Below are 18,532 nucleotides of genomic sequence, written 5' to 3' on the forward strand. Positions count from 1 at the left end.
TGTGCAATTGCACTGACCCCAACAATACTTAAGTTACTCTAACCGTCAGCTTGAAGCAGAGTTGTGGTCTTGTCATTTGCCGAGTCACTGACCAGAGTTTGTCCAGGACCAGTCTTATCCTGTGACTGACGTCGTTTGTAATTTGGAGGTTTTCCATGTAGCTTCCAGTATTGGTCTTTCGTGTGCCATGGTTTTTTGCAATGCTCACAAACAGGTGGAGGTTTCTTGTCACTGTCAGATTCAGAGGACTTAGTGGCAAAAGCAGTAGCCTCAGTAGATGTAACTAATGAAATATTCATGACACTAGACCTGTCTTCTTCGAGGCATATTTCAGAGCACACCTCCATCAGTAACTGTGTAGGAGGTTGGCCCAAGATCCTGCTGCAAACACCGTCAAACTACGGATTTAACCCAGCTAGAAAATCAATACTCGATCAGCTTCCTCAATTTTGGAATATTGCGTCCCATCATGTGTACATTTCCAGATAATCTCACAGCATAAGTCCATTTCTTGCCATAACAAGGATAATTTGTTGAAGTATGATGCTATGTCCATAGCCCCTTGCTTACATTCATGGACTTTTTTGCGTAAGGTATAAAGGCGGGATGCATTCTGCTTCTTCGAATACAACTTCTATACTGCATCCCAAATGTCTTTGGCAGTTGCCATTTAAAGTAACGGTCTGCCAATTTGAGGTTCCATGCTACTCACCAGAACTAATCGTAACAATGAATCTTTTGCTCTCCAGATACGTTTGTGGGGGCTACCGGGTTCAAGTTTGGGTATCTCCCCAATTAGATAGCCAAATTTCTATCTTCCTTCCAGAGCCATTCTGATGGATTTCAACCAGGAGAAATAATTTTGGTCATTCAGCTTTTCTCCAATAATAATTCCTGCAGAGTGTCCCATTGATCCAGATAATAAATTTGCAACAGGTAAAGAATGGAAAGAGTTTACCGAGTTCTCGGGGCATAGTTGTAAATTGGATGACTCTGGTTAAGCACTTTGCGGGTTTGTACCAAAAATTGACCCAAAATTATGGGTTGTTGCTGAAGGAAAAGAAATCTGCTTTTAATCTCATTAGAACACACCCCATTCACACTTGCCGGAGAGTTCGCCAGAAACGCGACTGGATCGGCGTCACTACAGTCAAAGTGGATCGACCGATCTACCGTCGAAGGTTGCTGGTCAAAGAACCCACCGACGAAGCTGCGGCTAGTCGAGCCAAAGAAGCAGTCGCAGCTTCGAACCCTAGGGCTATCGAGTTTGGACGCCGTGAAGACTCGTCGAGTTTGGACGCCATCGATCAATCTGGTGTGCACGGAAGGTTAGGCTGCGATCGGATGTACTCGCTGAACGTTGTCTGCACCTGAGAGATCGACGGATCTGCGGCTGAAGTGTGGCTAGGCGTCATTCAGATCTGGACGCCGAAATCCTTCTGTACTTGATACGTCGATGACTCCGATAGGGTTCCTGTGTTCCTCCACGGCTGGCTGCGACTTAGTCTGTCTGTGATTCTCCTTGGCTGGGCGCGACTCGATTTGTCCGTCAATGGATTGGGTTGTCGTTCCAGCGACACTCATTTGTTAAAGAAGGCGAGGTAAGGCAGTCTCTAGGTACTGTTGGATAACTTTCTTAATTGTGTCAGCTATCTCAAAATTGGTCATTGAATGAGACTCATCAATGGTGGTTAGGGTTTCATCGCCTTGCTCTGATACCATGATGAAAATAAAAGAAGAAGAAAAAAGAACACACGAATAATTTATGTGGAAAACCCTAGGTCAGGGAGAAAAAACCACGATCTAGTTTTTATTATTCAAGTAATACAGAAATACGGAAAGACTGCTCAAATAAATAGACAGAAGAAAGCCCTAGGCCCATAAGAGAATTACAAATAAGCCCCTAGGGCAAACCAATCCTTTTTCGACAAATACAATTTTCTAGTTGAAAGGAATCGACGCATAAGTTGCAATACTCAATAAATCTTAAAGTGGAATGAACTTTATGCTTGGAAAATACAATGAAAATGACAATAGCTTAGGGAGCGAAAAGGGAGAAAACAAAAAGAGAAAATGTAGAGAAAATGTATTGTAACAATTCAAAAAAAAACTCAGATCATATAGAACCCATCGAGAAGAAGAACCTCCGCTACTGGAAGAAGAAGATCCATGACCCAAAATCACTTGGTTGGTACCAGATTTGTCACCCAAACCCACTCTGTTCTGTCGCTCGTCACTCATTTCGTGGAGCTTTTGCCAGATCTACATAAAAATCCATCGCCACTTGATCAAATCTATCGTTGGTCCCTACCATCCCTTTGTCGTTGGTATCAGATCCACCATTGTGGATCTTCATATCGTTTAAAAAAGTACCCAATATTTGATGTAAAAGACGTGGGATCACTAATGTCTAAACTTCCAATTTTCAGGTCTGGAAGAAAAGAGAGAGAGGTATAGGAAGAGAAAGGAATGGAGAAGAGGAGAAAGAGAGGCGGAAAATCAAAGGGTGAGAGAGATAGAGAAAGCAAAAATAAACAAAAATAGGGGGATACGCATTTTAATCCAGCCCTCCCCCTCTTCTTTTGCCTGTGTGCGCCTTTTCAAAGCATTTTTTTTCTTCCAATTCCATAGCTTATTTTGGAAATCGCTATATCAGAAAGCTATAAAAAGTGATTTTTGTTGTAGTGTTAATCTCCAATCTTATATACAAATTGCCTATGTAGTACCATATGTTTGGTCTTGATTCTTTTAAGGCTATGGTGACAAGATACTCTTCCATATCCAATTGAAATCAAAGGAGAGCCCTCACCATTGTGTGGAAAAGGAATCCAATGTGGTTTGTTGGATAGCATCTCTATATTGAAATTATAATTTTTCTTGTTATGTGCACAGAGAGAGATTTATTAATCTGTTCAAATGGAACATAATAAAATATGGGAGCAAATAGGGAATTGAGAAGGGATCCTTTGATTATGCTCTTCTTGTGAAACATAAACATAAAAATAAGAAAAATTCAATTCCAGCTTTTTATTTCATTTTCATATTGTTCTTGCTAATTTCCTCTGTTTTAAACATTGAAATCGTGTAACAGGTTAAATTGTTTTTGGTTTTAACTTGTTCAGAGTGAATTGCTTTTCTTTTCAACTTGTTTAGAGTGCTAATTTCATCTGTTCAAAATGTAGTTCGAGATTTGATTTGACTTTCATATTGTCTAGGGTGCTTTAACTTGTTTAGATATTTATTTTTTTTGCTACCATAATAATCCCATTGTGCTTCATGATTTATTTAGGTTCTCTTTTACAACCACAACTATTCCAATTTGCTTTATAACTTGCTTAGATTGTCTTCAACAGAGCATAATGCAAATTTTGAGGAAGCAAGAATTAAGAGGCATGCATCCATATGATCTTGAATTGTGGTTTAAGGGCATGATTTAAACAAGTATTAAACAAGCATGGTGAAGGGAATGCAAGGTCAGTTTTTTTCTTTTGTAATACTACCTATATTTATAGGTGGCTTCTTGTTTTCTTGGTCATTGATGCTCACTTTTGTTTGGACGCTTGTTGTAAAAGGTAACTCAAATTTCATATCGCTTATCATCATATAGAGTTTTGTTTCTTTTATGTTAGTTTAGTCCCACCATTTCGTTCATAATTCAATGGAAAACTTTCTAATAGGTAAAAATCTGTTTAGTTAAAGATATGCCCATTTCTATTGATATGAAAACTTGTCAAATTCTGCATTTGCTGATTGAAAATTATGAAAGTTTAGCCCAAGTTGGAAGGTTGGATGATGTCCGCTTTGTTGTGTCGAAGTTGAAAAATGTTGGGTTTCGTCTAGATTTGTTTGCTATAATTTTTTTTTTTTTTTTTTTTTTTGAAGAGATATTGTAATTAAAGTGTGGGATGGGGGAATCAAACCTCAAACCACGAATTGATAGTATGAACATTATGTTAGCTGAGTTATGCTTTTGTTTCCATTGCTATAAATTTTCTTATCTGTGAGTTCTATAAGAATAAATTAGATAAAACTAATGAATTGTTGAATTGATTCTTCTGTAGTCTATCATTATTTGTTGGATTGATTCTCTTGTTGATTGCATTGAAGTGTTGTTTCTTGGTTTTTATCAACCATATTGTTGTTAAATTATACTTAATATCTATATTGTTTGTGATATTGTTGTCTCCATCTTTGCAACATATTTTTCCTTTTGTTTTTTTCTGGAAGATTGGAAGTTAATCGATTGTTCAAAGTATGGAGCTAGTTTGGGGTTTTTTCTTCTTTGGAGTTGGTAACGCTTTTAGAGGTAAGTAAAGGTTTAACATTTTACCTACGTATATCTATGTATTATTAATTTTTTTTTTTAATTCAATCATTTTACCTAATTTTTATTACTTAATGACTTTTTGTAGGTTGATGAAGGACTATAAAAAATGTACAATGTTTAGATCACAAACAATACTTTTATACTCAAGTTCTAGAGAATAGGTATATTTGGTCTCTAAAGTTTCAAATCGACTATTTTAGTCGTTGAATTTTAGTAAATAGATTTAAAAGGTCCTCAAGTTTCAAAATAGCCATTTTTTTAATTATTTATATTTAATATTGATATTACATTTTTAAAATTTAAAAAAAAAAAAAAAAAAACAAAATACCTCTTTCTTCCCATTCTCTCTCCTTCATCCTTTTCATATTCATATTCCTCACCCCTTCAATTCCACAGGCATTTCCCTCCCATTCATACATTCAAATTAAAATGCAAGCTCTTACTCCAATCCTCCCAACTTCTAAGAGTCCCAGATTTAGGTGAATTACTATGAATGATCACTAACTATATATTTTTGGAGCTCAAATCCAAGGTGTAGATCAGCATCCAAGACATTCAACAACAATAACAACTACAAAGAAGACATTAAAAATGAAGCAAAACCCTGTAAATATCGTTGGCAAGACCTCACCGGAATGTTGATTCTCACATTGCTGAAAAAACTCAAATCCGGGAGCTTAAATCGAAGGGACGACAACGATCATTTGCAACAATCTCAAAGCTTCTTGTGGGATTGAAGGAGAGACAAAGATGGAGAGAGATCGAGGGAGGAGAGAGAATCGGAAGAAAGAGGTGAGAGAAAACGTTTCTTTTGTTTTTAAAAATGTAATAAAAAAGGTGTTTTTTCTAAATATTAAACATTCATAATTAGTAGAACAGTTTTATTAAATGGAAGACAATGAAAATGACAATAAAAATAATAAAAATATACAACTCCGACGTGTCCATTCTATTTTAATTTTTTATATTTTCAATTAATAGATTTTAATATGTGCACTTCCAAGAAAAATCTTAAATTTATCGTATTTCTAATAAATCTTAAATTTACTCCGAGTTAAATGTTTGAATAATAATTTTCGGGCAAAAAAACAAACTATTTTTATATAAGTTGGTTTTGGTTCATTTTAGTTTCTATATTTTTAAAATATTCATTTTGACCTCTACACTTTCAACTTTGGTTCATTTTAATCCTTATATTTTCAGATAGGTTAAATTATATAAAATATTCATAAACTTTGTACTTTTGTGTAAAAAATGTCTTTAAACTTTCAAAAGTTTCAAAAATACCCTTAAATACCCAAAATGAGTTAAAAAATACCAGTGTTACTTTTAGATGGAAACCGTTAATGTCAAAAATAACCTTAAACTTTCAAAAGTTTCAAAAATACCCTTAAACTTTAAAAAAGTTTTAAAAAAATATTTTTACTGTTATATGAATAGAAAGGGTTAATATTGTCATATTTCTCTATTTTCCATCTATTTTCCTCTCTCCTCTATTCAATACCCACTTACTCTCCTTTTTGTTAATTCTTTGACATTTGTTTATATAAAATAAATAAATACTGAGTGTACACTTTTTTTTTAAAGGAATACAACTGCACACTTTAGTTATGTATAAGGACTACATTAAAAAGAAGGGGAATTTTCAAAAAAATAATAAAATAAGAGAAACTATTTACATAAAATAGCAAAATTCAATCTTCTTTGATAGAGGTTTATAGAAGTCGATAAAATTCCATCAGTATTTATTGGTAAAAGAAACTTGTAGAAGTTTATCATTGATACTATGTGATATACACTGATAGACGATGTTAATAGAAGTCTATCAGTATTTTGTTACTATTTCTGTAAATAATTTGACATTTTTTCTATCTATAAAATTTTTCCTAAAAAGAAAGAGAATAAAGAAATCACCAAAAAATTTTACGATTTAATATTTTACAAAGTTGTAATTAGTAGTTGAGTGTGTGTTAACGACCAAATATATTTTTTTTCATTTCAATATTTATCGTATTAATATGTTTTAATAAGAGATTTTGATTTTGTAATTTTGTGAGAATTTATGTTTTATCGTAAAATTTTGAATTTATTTAGGTTGTTGAGAAAATTAGTATAAGCTAATAATTGAAAATTTTAAAGTAAAATAAGAGTATTTTTATTAAAAAAAAAAAATGAGGATATCTATATAGTTTTTATTAAAATTGTTTTTTCGAACTTAAGAAAACTTCAAACAAAATTGATCATCAGATTAACGGTAGGAGCACTTTTAAATACTGTTTTAATTCTAAAGTTATTTGTACAACGAGGTATTAACGATTTCTGTTCATATACTAACAGTGAAGGTATTTATGAAATTTTTTTTAAGTTAAAAATATTTTTGAAACTTTTGAAAGTTTAAGAGATTTTTTAAACAAAACTTTAATGGTTTCCATCCAAAACTAATAGCAAAGGTATTTTTTTTTAAACTCTTTTTGAACTTTTAAGGGTATTTTTTAGACATTTGAAAATTCAAGAGTATTTTTTTTTTTACATAAAAGACAACGTTCGGGGGCATTTTTTATAATTTAGCCTGAATACTATTCTATTTTGGTCCCTTCATTTTCTTTTTTATTTTATTTTTAATGAATAAAAATGGTCGTTTTTTGATAGTGTAAGGTTAAAAGTTGAAAGTACAAGGACTAAAATGAACATTTTGAAATGAAAAATTGTCACACCCCACCCGTGCCCGCACTCCTGAGTCTGAGGAGAGGCATAAGGGACCATAGATACCACCCTTTTGTGATACCTATTGTCCAACTAAACCTCTTTACTACACTCAATAAACTTTAAGTCAAGGAGATAGCAGCAACTGATTAAGTAGGCCCATTTTATATTACAATAATGTAATGTTCATACAACTCCAAGACTTAATTAAAAGTTTACAACAACCATTCTTAAAACACTCCGGAAGTGTAACTGTGGCTTGTGGCAGACATTGACCTTAGCAGCACCCTGGAACTCCTCACCTTCCGCTACCTGAGGGAAAAGACATAAAACATAGAAAACGTGAGCTACAAAGCTTAATGAGTGGCAGTTTTAAACAAACATAACTTTGGTTTTAGAAATTCATCTTTGGGAAAGCAATTCCACAATCAACAACAATCACATAACAAAATGTAATCTCCCCAGCCTGTCAGCTTGACAACCTTGGCATGATTATGTATTTTCCCCGGGTATTCTCTGCGAATGACCCATGATGACCAACGTGGACACAAGCTCAATACCCTATAACCTATCGACTGCACACATGTCGACATTCTTTGTTAGCCATGTTTGGGTACGCTGACAATCCCAACCAGATATTCTGACAATTCCAGTCAAGCATCCCACCAAGCACGCTAACAATATCCTAGGTATGAATCCCATTTCCTAATGCAAATATACACGCATTGTGACAACAATACAAATCAAATATCCAGAAAAACATATTTCATGATCATGCCAATATTTCAAACACAACCTATATATATAATCACACATATATATAGAAATCAACCATTCAAACAATGGAATAACCACTCACCTTGGTTGGTTAGGAACTTTCTTTTCCGAAGTTCCTTAGGTTCCCCTGGTTTCCCTTTTGAACCCTAAATTCTAGATTCAATTATCAACTTAGATTACTCATAGTTCCAGACCTTATTTTAAGATACTTCCTTCTGCAAACATGTTATAGCTTACCCTGAAATCTTAGTTCAGAACTCCTCGTGGTTTGGCCGGAATCATCAAAACATCAAATTGGCCCAAGCTTACCTGACAGCTTGACCTTTCTGTCTTTTCCTCACTCTCCAGCTCGATTCCTTGGAGTATCTTCTCCGGCAGCCCTACCATGAAAACTAGACTCACGTAGCTTTCAGGTGGCTTTGGAATCACTCCAAACGCACGAGTATTCTGGGAGATATCCTCATTCCAAGTTGATGTTACTTCTAGACCTTCCTATCCAACAGCATCTCTTCCTCTTGGAACTTCATGACCGACGCATGGTTTTTGCTACCAACGCATGCATTCTTCCATCAACGCATAGTTCCTCCAACTCGACCCTCATACGCTCTTCCTAATGTCCTTTGAAGAGAATTCTAGTTATGGTCTAAAGAGGTCCTTGGCCCTATTTATAGGCGTCCAAAATCTCTCCAAGGGCGACACCTTCTGCTTGGTCGCATGTCCAAACGTCCTTTGTTCCCTAAGCCAACGCAACTCCTTGCCACATCAAGGTTGAAGTGTTAGCTTCTCCTTCAACCAACGCAACCTAATCGGTTTGCAAGCTCTTTGGTGCATCCACCTCATTTTCTTGAAGCCCAAGATTTCTCCCCAACAAGCCACATGTCTGATGATTTAGCATCACCATGGCACATTCCACACTCTTATGGTCGCAAGCCATCTTGGGCTATGCGTCAATCTAACCTCAAATGCGTCCATCCAACCACAAATGCGTCCATCTAACCACAAATGTGTCCATCCAACTTCATATGCATCCATCCAATTGACGTAACTTGGTCACATATGCTAGATGTTCGCAAGGCTCATCCTTGGCCGCATATCCTTCTCTTTCGCATGGCTTACCTTTTCCTTATGCGCTCAACTAGGATAATGACCAACACTCTTCTAACGCATATTATTAGCCTTGTCCTACGCATCCACATGCCTCAGATGTCCTTGGCACATAGCACATCACCAACGCATAACAACCCTTGAGTCAAGCTAGATCTCAAATCAACACCTCATGGTACAGCTTACCATTGCCTAGGCTCTTGCTAATGCATCCCTTGTGACCAACGCATGTATATCCTTGTTTGCCAATATCCTTCGTCTCTTGTTCAAGACCAATGCAAACTAATCTCATAAGCCTTATGTACCGCCAGCCTTAGCAATGCAGAGACATTTCACCATGCGTCCACCATGGCTTGTCTCATCGCCTAGCTCGTCGTTTAGTAATACTGTCGCATATCATCCAACGCATAGCACCATCGCATAGCGCCTGCGCCTATCGTATAGCACATAGTCTACCGTACCGCTCTTGCTCATCGTGTAGTGCATCATCGCTATCGTCTAGCACATCATCACTATCGCCTATCGCATCATCGCATAGCGCTCTCATTTAGCGCGACTCTCCGCATCGTCTAGCGTCGCACCGTTCTGCACGATCGCCTACCGCATCACTTAGCTCCACGCATTTGCTATACGATCGTCCAGTGCCTGCCTACATGATCGCCTACCTCATCATGTAGCGTCATTCACTTACTATACGATTGCATACCCCATTGTGTAGCATTGCTCATTTGCTACACGATCGTCTACCTCATTGTGTAGCACTGCTTATTTACTACATGATCAACCAGCACGTGCAACACCAACGCCCAACGCCCATGTCCGCGCAACTTGAGGTTGCCGCATGCTTTGCTAACCTCCCAAGACATTGGCTGCCGCATGTTTCGCTAACCTTTCAAGACATTGGCTGCCACATGCTTTATCACATAACCTTTCCTCTCGGCCACACTTTAGCCTCTTTCAATACCCAAATAACCTCTCAAATTCTAATGGCCAATGCATGGCACAAGATTGTCTAATACTTGGCTATTTTTTTTCTACCCTCCAACGCATAGTTCTAAATAATCTATTTAAACACTTAGAATTTTCCTACTCTTTAACATAGGATTTAACTTATACTTAGTTAATCCCTTTTATTTCTTGCTTAACTAGGGAAAATGGAAATCCGGGTTTCACAAAAATCCTTAAGGTGCATATCGAGCATCACTTATTTTTGTGCATCCTATTAAGTTGTCCAATCATAACCTATCATGTGGCAATTTTTTTTATTTCTTTTTTGAAATATTTTAATTCTTTGTTGGTGTGAGTGATAAGAATGGGGTATAGATGCACCCAAATAATACCTAATTGAAAATAGATGAACCAAAGTTGGAAAATATAAGAACCAAAATGAACCGAAGATTAAAATTTAGGGATCAAAATGAAGCTTTTAAAAATAGAGGAACCAAAATGAATCAAAGCGAAAAGTATCAACATTGTAGTAGTATATTTAAACATAGGGCAAATATCAATTTATACCCATAAACTTTGGGGATTATATCAATTTAAACCCTAAACTTAGAATAGTATCAATTTAAACCTTAGACTTTGAGGGTTATTTATCAATTTAAACCTTGAACTTTGTGATTTGTATCAATTTAAACTCCAAACTAATAATTGGACCAATTTAAACCCCGATTATAAGTGTATCAATTTAAATCCTGAACTTTCATAAATTATTCCGTTTAAACTCTGAACTTTCATAAATATATCAACTTAAACACTAAACTTATCTAAATAAGACATAATGGGGGGTTTAAGTTGATACAATTATGAAAGTTTGCGGTTTAAGTTGATACACTTACAAAAGAATCGAGTTTAAATTGATACAATTCCCAAGGTTCTTAAATTGATACAATTATCAATTTAGGGTTTAAATTGATACAACATCTAAAGATTAGAGATATAAATTGATATTTGCTCTTTAAATATATTTAAATATATTTTAAAGATTAATAAATATTTTTGGAAAAAGATAAACAATAAAAGATTTGGGAAAAATGACATTTGAATATAAAGTATATGTTCCCAGTTCCCATCAACGATTTTTTTAAAAAAATAATGTTATTTTAACGATTATTAACAAAAATAAGGTTGGGTTGAAAGTATTGGCAAAAATAGGTTTTGAAATCGTGTATCCAGTACACGATAATCCCTTAATCGTGTACCCGGTATACGACTTCCTTTAGAGTCCGTGAAGTGGCAGTGACCTGGCGCGCAGACTTTTCACCTTCCTTCCTCTCTCACAGTCGCATTGTCGCCTCCTCTGCCTCCTCCCCGGCTGTCTCCAATCTTACTGTTGTCGCCATCCTACTTCGTCGTCGTGAGTCGATCTACCACCTGCCTTAGGTAAAAGTTTTATTTATTTATTTCCAAAGTTTGTACATTTGGGTTATCCTTTTGTTCCAATACATGAAATTTCTTTCATAGATCTATTATTTTGTTTTCATTTGGACTGATTTAAGTGTATGATTCATATTTTATTTGGGCTTATTTAAGTGTATGATTCATAGATTTTCATTGGGCTAATTCATAGATCTATTTTTTTTATTTGGACTTATTTATAAATCTATCTTTTTTTTAAATTTTATTTAAGACGATTTAAGAAAATATTTAGATTGTTTGAAATATTAATTTATTTAGATTTTCTTAAAAAGAAGGAACTCTTTTTAAGAAAATTTACAAAAGTTGAAAACTAAATGTTGTGACAAAAAAAAAAGGATTTAAAAGTTTGAAATATTATTTTTATGTAATGGAATTTTATTTGTTATGTAATATAATTTGAACTTCGTAGGTAATGAAACTCGGTCCTTTTAATCTTGTGCAACTATATCAACAAAATACCTATCATTCACAATCGATATGGGATAATTCTTCTACCATGGTTTTGGGTTGTCGGAGAAGGGAGACATCTGCACAACATACTATCCCATTTGATCCACGGATTACTCATTACGTTGAACAGGCTCAACATACTATCCCATTTAATCCACGAATTACTCATTACGTTGAACAGGCTGGTTTTCTTGGGATTGCACAAATTAGATTTATCTAACTTGATTGGCACCTCATTACTGCTTTAGTAGAGTGTTGGAGACCAGAAACCCACACATTTCACCTACCTTGTGGTGTACAATTACGTTGCAGGATGTTGCTATTCAGTTTGGGTTACAAGTGGACGGAGAACATTTGACGGGTTCAATACAATATGATTGGAAAGCTATTTGTGATGAACTCTTGGGCATTCTACCAAATGATTTAAAAGGCGCAAGATTGAGTATCTCGTGGTTAGCGTCCTAATTTCCAAAATTGCCTCCCGATGTCGACAACATCAGCATATGTAGGTATGCACGAGCATACATTATGCAGCTTATTGGAAGATTTTTGTTCGCTAACAAGTCAAACACTCTGGTACATCTTATGTTTCTCCCTCTACTATCTGATTCTTATGATAGATTTAAAATTATAGCACCACAAATCTAGCTATAGGCCCCAGGTCATCGTTCACTATGTGTCAGGTATTATTCATTTTTATATATTTATTTCATTATCATTTTAGGTAAGAATATAAGTTAATTATATTTTTTTATAATTTTAGATGGGATGGTGTATTAACTGTCTTTGAACAGTTAACAAATATGTTACTAGTATATTGACAAATAATTGATAGAAAATCAGGTAACAAATGTATATATAAATGAATATTTAAATTTTTTTAGGTGTATAGTTATCTTCTTTTTTTTTTTTTTGTCACATTAATTGAACGTCAAACACGCAAGATATTTGGTCTATCAGATTACTGTCATGATGGTCAAGACATCTGGTTGACCATTAACCCTCTTATATGTTTCAATATAGTAGAGTGACATCATCCAGATTGTGTGTTGAGACAATTTGGTCTGCGACAAATGGTATCTTCGTTGTGTTATACACTCTCAGCACTACGCAAATTGATTTAAGAGATAAGCACGACCAAAACTAGTGTCGATTTCACGCATAATATATACCCTAGTAGTGTGCACGTCATGATCGTTGTGCACAGGGAGAATTAACAAATGGACATGCTGTGTCAGATAACTATTTTTCCTGGTACGATTCAATCATTAGACGATTTATCACACCTGACAGCGCTGTATGGTAAGAGATTTATAATCTTACATTTTCCAAATATATGATATGAATATTATTTAATATTAATTTTTTCATCGTATAGAATATTTTATCCCAGATGTATAACAATATTCAATATAACACATCTTACCAGTGTTGGGTTTAATGTATAATCAAACATTAGTTAATGTAGAAAGTATTATTCAACAAACAAGACGACTCAATGTTATTGACACTGATCGAAGACATGTTCGTCGTAGATGACAACGACAATAAGGCGAAACTAATTTAGAGGCACATGAAGACAATCCCTGTGGGTAAGCGCCAAGAGATCGTCTTTAAACTTCATGTAAACTTCTATTTTGAAATTAAATAACTAATTTTTCTTTTATCTATCTTTTTATTTGTAGAGACATACAACTTAGTCAAGTCAAAAATTTATTTTTAACATGAGTGTAGACTAATTAAGTTTTCATTGCATATTAAATATATAATTAAGTTTATTAATAAAGAAATTTGTTAGTTAAAAATTTAAAAAAAAAAAGTCAAAATTGAGGGGAAAAAAAACACATAAAGGTGGGTCCACGAGTTTGTCGTTGACCAATCCACCGACGCTAACATAGTGCTTACTTGGTAATGACTAGATTAAAGGTAATAGTGTACGGGTACACGATTATCATCCCAAATACAACCCTATTTTTGCCAATATTTTCCATTTCCACCTCTTTTTGAAAAATTTTCCTATCTAGCACATTTTTTTTTGTCATTAGTTTGAAAAACCACTATATTCCCCCATCAACTCTCATTATTTCAATCTATTATTTAATTATAAACAAACTTGATTGCATTCATCATCTTCCCCAGATCATTTCCTTCATCTTCATCACAAAAAAACTTGTGATCATATTCATCAATAATGGCGATTCTTCTGTCCAACTTTCTCTTCTCAATTCCAAAGCAACTCCACCACTCCAAACAATCCTCTTCTCAACTCCATTACTCAACCTCAAATTTTCAGTTCCAAGGCTTCAGATTAATCAATACAAGGAACACAGTGCAACAATCACAATGTCAAGTAGTTTCAAGAACCAGAGACTCATCCTCTTCCACAGAACTCGAAAGTCAAAGAAACATGGAAGAATTAGTCGTACCTGAAGCGAAAGTCGCTGATTCCTGGCGAGAAATCCACGGCAGCAACGATTGGACTGGATTACTGGATCCAATGAACGATCTCCTCCGCTCCGAGTTAATCAGATACGGCGAAATGGCACAATCTTGCTACGACGCCTTCGATTACGATCCGTTCTCAAAATACTGCGGAAGTTGCCGATTCAGTCGCGGCAAATTCTTCGAACGACTCGGAATGGAAAACGAAGGCTATGAAGTAACAAGGTACCTGTACGCAACATCAAACATCAACATGCCTAATTTCTTCAAGAAATCGCGATGGCCAAAGGTATGGAGCAAGAACGCGAACTGGATCGGATATGTAGCAGTATCGAACGAGGAGAAATCGAAAGAGCTAGGGCGGCGAGACATCGTGGTGGCGTGGAGAGGAACGGTGACGCGGTTGGAATGGATTGTGGATCTGATGGATTTTCTGAAACCTGTTGCGGCGGCGAAGATTCCTTGCTCTAATTTGGGAGTGAAGGTGGAATCAGGGTTTCTGGATCTGTATACGGAGAAGGAGGAAGGTTGTCGATACAGTAGATTTTCGGCGAGGGAGCAGGTGGTGGCGGAGGTGAAGCGGCTGTCGGAGAGATTTGGAGCTGAGGAGGAGATGAGTATTACGATCACTGGGCATAGTTTGGGAAGTGCTTTGGCGGTTGTGAGTGGTTTCGATGTTGCGGAAACCGGGTTGAACCGGTTGGGAAATGGGCGGGTTGTGCCGGTTTGTGTTTTCTCATTCTCGGGGCCCCGTGTTGGTAACGTCTCCTTCAAGGAACGCCTTCACGAATTGGGAGTTAAGGTATTATTATTATTATTATATGAAAAAGGAGTTGGTTTTTTTTTATATTTTTTTTATTAGAAATATCTAAAGAAAATAAAATCAAAATGAAAACAGGTATTGAGGGTGGTAAATATTCACGACATGGTTCCAAAAACACCTGGATTTTTATTCAACGAAAGCATACCTACGGCAGTGATGAAATTTGCGGAGGAATTACCGTGGAGTTATTCACACGTGGGGGTGGAGTTAAAATTGGATCACAAAAATTCACCATTTCTTAAACAAACCAACGACCCCGTTTGTGCCCATAATTTGGAAGCTCTTTTACATTTACTTGATGGGTAAGTTCCTCACATTTTTATCTCTTCTTTTCTGGTATCCTAACAAAATTTATTTTCTCCTTACATTAAATTGATATTAAAAATCTCTAAAAATTTAGTCTTAATTTCAATTAAACTTCTATACTTTAAAAAATTCTATTCTTTTACACTTTAGTTTTAATTTTTTATTTTTTCCTTTAATAATGAATCACTCGATCATCCTTATTTTATCTAATTAATCTACTTAAGTAACAATATGAAATAGCATGTACTAAATCATTTTTTTTAAATATATATATATTATAGATATAAAGGCTTTATTTTTTGAAAGTCTAATTTTCTCAAAAAAAAAAAAAATCTAAATATAGCTACAATCATTTTGATTTAAATTTGTAATTTAACCAAATCCATATATATATATATATATATATATAATTCAAAGTTTTTTATCTTTTTTTTTTTAATGGAAGGGATTATTATTATTTAACTTTGTGAAATAAAAAATAACTTTAAACTAAAGATGAAGACCAATTTCAAAACTTGTTAAAAGTAAAATTAAACATCTTTTTAAGCAGATAAACAGTAAAATGATAGGAATCAAAGGATCAAAATAATTCAATATAATTTATGAAAGTTAGTGAGATTTTCGTAAACTAAAATAATAATTAAATAATTAAATAAAGCCACTATGTAATACATATTTACATATCGTGATTCTCCCTTGACCACCATTAAATAAATACAAATTGTACCATAAAAACAAAATAAATTTGAGTCTTGTTTTAGTTGTTTTTAGAATAAATTACTTTTAGGTTCAATACAATTTTTCTCACTATACTTTACATTCTAATCTATTCTCTATACTTCCAATAAATTTTAATTCAAATTTTTAATTGAAAATATTTAATAATTTCCAATTATAAAAAGAATGAAAATAAATATTAAATAGAAAAAAAAATAAAAGTATAAGAACTAAAAATAATATTTTAAATTTGTTTTGTAATATTTATAAACAAGAGGGAATGCAGTGTTTTGCTCACATTTCGAAATAGCTTGATTTGGACATTATACTATAAATTATAATATCACATAAAATCAAGGATTGGGATATGATTCTTTGTCACAACCGTGATTGACATTATTTTATTATTATTATTCTTCTTCTTATTATTATTATTACTATTATTACTATTATAATATTTGTATTTTTTTATTATTATTATTAAATGAAAACGACCGTCATTGACCATTAATATGTTAAATGGAAGAAATCTATGTGGTAGTTGGCATTGGCAAAGATGTTTGAGATTGGTAATAGCTTTTGGGGAAAGTGTTTTTATATTAAAATTTTGATCTTATATAATTTTAGACGTTTGTTTTCAATTATTCTTCTTATGATTTTAGATTGTTATTTTAGTTTCAAGTTTTGGTTTTTTGATTAAATCAATACTTAAATCTAATTGGCTAATTAAAAAATAAATCACATCTTTATATTCCTTAGGTTTCTTATTCAACACTAAATTTTAAAGGGACTTCTTTACCTATATGACTCCAATTCACATTACAACTTCTTAGAAAATATGCCAATGTCGTAATCATGAGGACGAGGTTGGAAGTTTGGCTAAATAATATAGACTAAATAATTAGAATACAATTGTCCACATCCTTCATGAGGAAACCTCTAATAAGGAGGGAAATCCTCATTGGAAAAAGGAGGAATGGGGAGTGAGGGTAAAAAAATCATGTGAACTAAATCGAGAATATATTTCCTCTCTATTATGTTATCCGTCCTTGTCCCTTTGCTTTTTTTTTTTTGTGGAAAAAAAGAGATTATTATTTGATTAGAATTTCAAGTTTTATTATATGTGATGTACATAATTTGACATGTTTGAATCATCTGATTGAACATTTAACTTATATATCGATAATTAAATAATTTAATATGTCATATTATTTTTGTTTCTATGAATAAATTTAAGAAAATTCTCTTTAAATTGAAAGAGAAGCTATTTAATGGGGGGCAAGAACTGGGAATCTAGGCATACCCGTAAACATCCCTATATATGTACCAAATTTATATTGGAGCCACTTTGTGATTTTAGCTATTAAAGCATATTTTAAAAATTTATTTATGGAGTTTGGAATAAAAATTAAAATAATTATAAAACGAAGTCTTATCTCACCTAAATTTACGCAAGTGAAACAGGTACCACGAAAAGGGTGGTAGGTTTGTGTTAGCGAGCGGGAGAGATCCGTCACTGGTTAATAAAGGTTGTGATTTTCTAAAAGATCATTACTTAGTCCCACCAAATTGGAGGCAAGATGAAAATAAAGGTATGATAAGGAACAAGGATGGCCGTTGGATACAACCTGATAGATCAAAATTCGATGATCATCCTCAAGATGTACACCATCATCTTAAGCAATTAGGCTTAGCTTTTGACTCCTAATTTCTTAATTTGTACCCAACTAGTTAATTCAATTTCTATAGATGGGTAATATGAAATAATAATAATATGTGTCTATTTTGTGGGTTAATGATTGGTATTGTTAGTGGAATATATTGGACATTGTAGGAGAGTTATGATTCGATAACGTTTCTGTTTTTTTTGTTTCTAGTTTCTTGAAACAAAAGCATTTGATAACCTGTTTATGTTTCTTGTTTTTCATTCTTCAATAACTGGAATTGACATAATCATGTTTCTTGTTATTTTTTCTAATGCATAAATAAAAATATATTTGTTTCTATTTTTTACTAATAAAATGCATAATAAATATCTAAATGCAAATATAACATAAAAAATTTAGATATGCAATTTAAAAAAGGCTAAATTACAAGTGTCATTAAACAATATAGTTTTTAAATTTTCAAAAGGGTTTAACATGTCTTCAAACTTTCAATTGCATCTAATGGATCCATTTGTTTTCAATTTTATCGCTAACAAATATAACAAAGTTTCGTTTGGTAATCATTTTGTTTTTTATTTTTTTTCTTTAAAAATTAAGTCTATAGACGTTACTTCCACTTCTAAATTTCTTTTTTTGTTTTCTACTTTTTATATATGGTTTAAAAAGCAAGGCCAAATTTTGAAAACTAAAAAAATAACTTTTAAAAAGTTGGTTACAAAACACTTTTGGTCCCTAAACTTTTATGCAAGTAACAATTTAGTTATTGAACTTTTGTTGTAACGATTTAGTCCCTAT

The 18,532-nt window shown here is 33.6% G+C and overlaps 1 protein-coding gene and 1 long non-coding RNA gene across 4 annotated transcripts; one reads left to right on the top strand and one right to left on the bottom strand.

The window, feature by feature from the left end:
- Positions 1 to 7,179: 7,179 nt before the first annotated feature.
- Positions 7,180 to 14,589, bottom strand: LOC120085396 (uncharacterized). 2 transcript variants are annotated; one of them, XR_005483915.2, is made up of 3 exons: positions 14,454 to 14,589; positions 14,209 to 14,371; positions 7,180 to 7,342 (listed from the first exon to the last, which is right to left on the bottom strand). It is a non-coding gene; the product is annotated as an uncharacterized LOC120085396 (long non-coding RNA). The 2 variants fall into 2 exon arrangements; XR_016531849.1 differs by lacking the exon at positions 7,180 to 7,342 and having other exon boundaries at positions 13,684 to 14,371.
- LOC150033717 (phospholipase A1-Igamma2, chloroplastic-like) lies at positions 13,974 to 17,811 on the top strand. 2 transcript variants are annotated; one of them, XM_090317396.1, is made up of 3 exons: positions 13,974 to 15,026; positions 15,123 to 15,349; positions 17,535 to 17,811. In XM_090317396.1, exons 1-3 carry the CDS (start codon positions 13,974 to 13,976, stop codon positions 17,776 to 17,778), a joined length of 1,524 nt encoding a protein of 507 aa, XP_090173522.1. In that variant the 3' UTR covers positions 17,779 to 17,811. The 2 variants fall into 2 exon arrangements, with proteins under 2 accessions (XP_090173522.1, XP_090173523.1); XM_090317397.1 differs by having other exon boundaries at positions 17,527 to 17,699.
- The last annotated feature ends 721 nt before the right edge of the window (positions 17,812 to 18,532 follow it).

This window comes from Benincasa hispida, chromosome 9 (genome assembly GCF_027475165.1).
Source record: "Benincasa hispida cultivar pf3 chromosome 9, pf3_genome.v1.1, whole genome shotgun sequence".
In the NCBI taxonomy this organism is placed as follows: domain Eukaryota; kingdom Viridiplantae; phylum Streptophyta; class Magnoliopsida; order Cucurbitales; family Cucurbitaceae; genus Benincasa; species Benincasa hispida.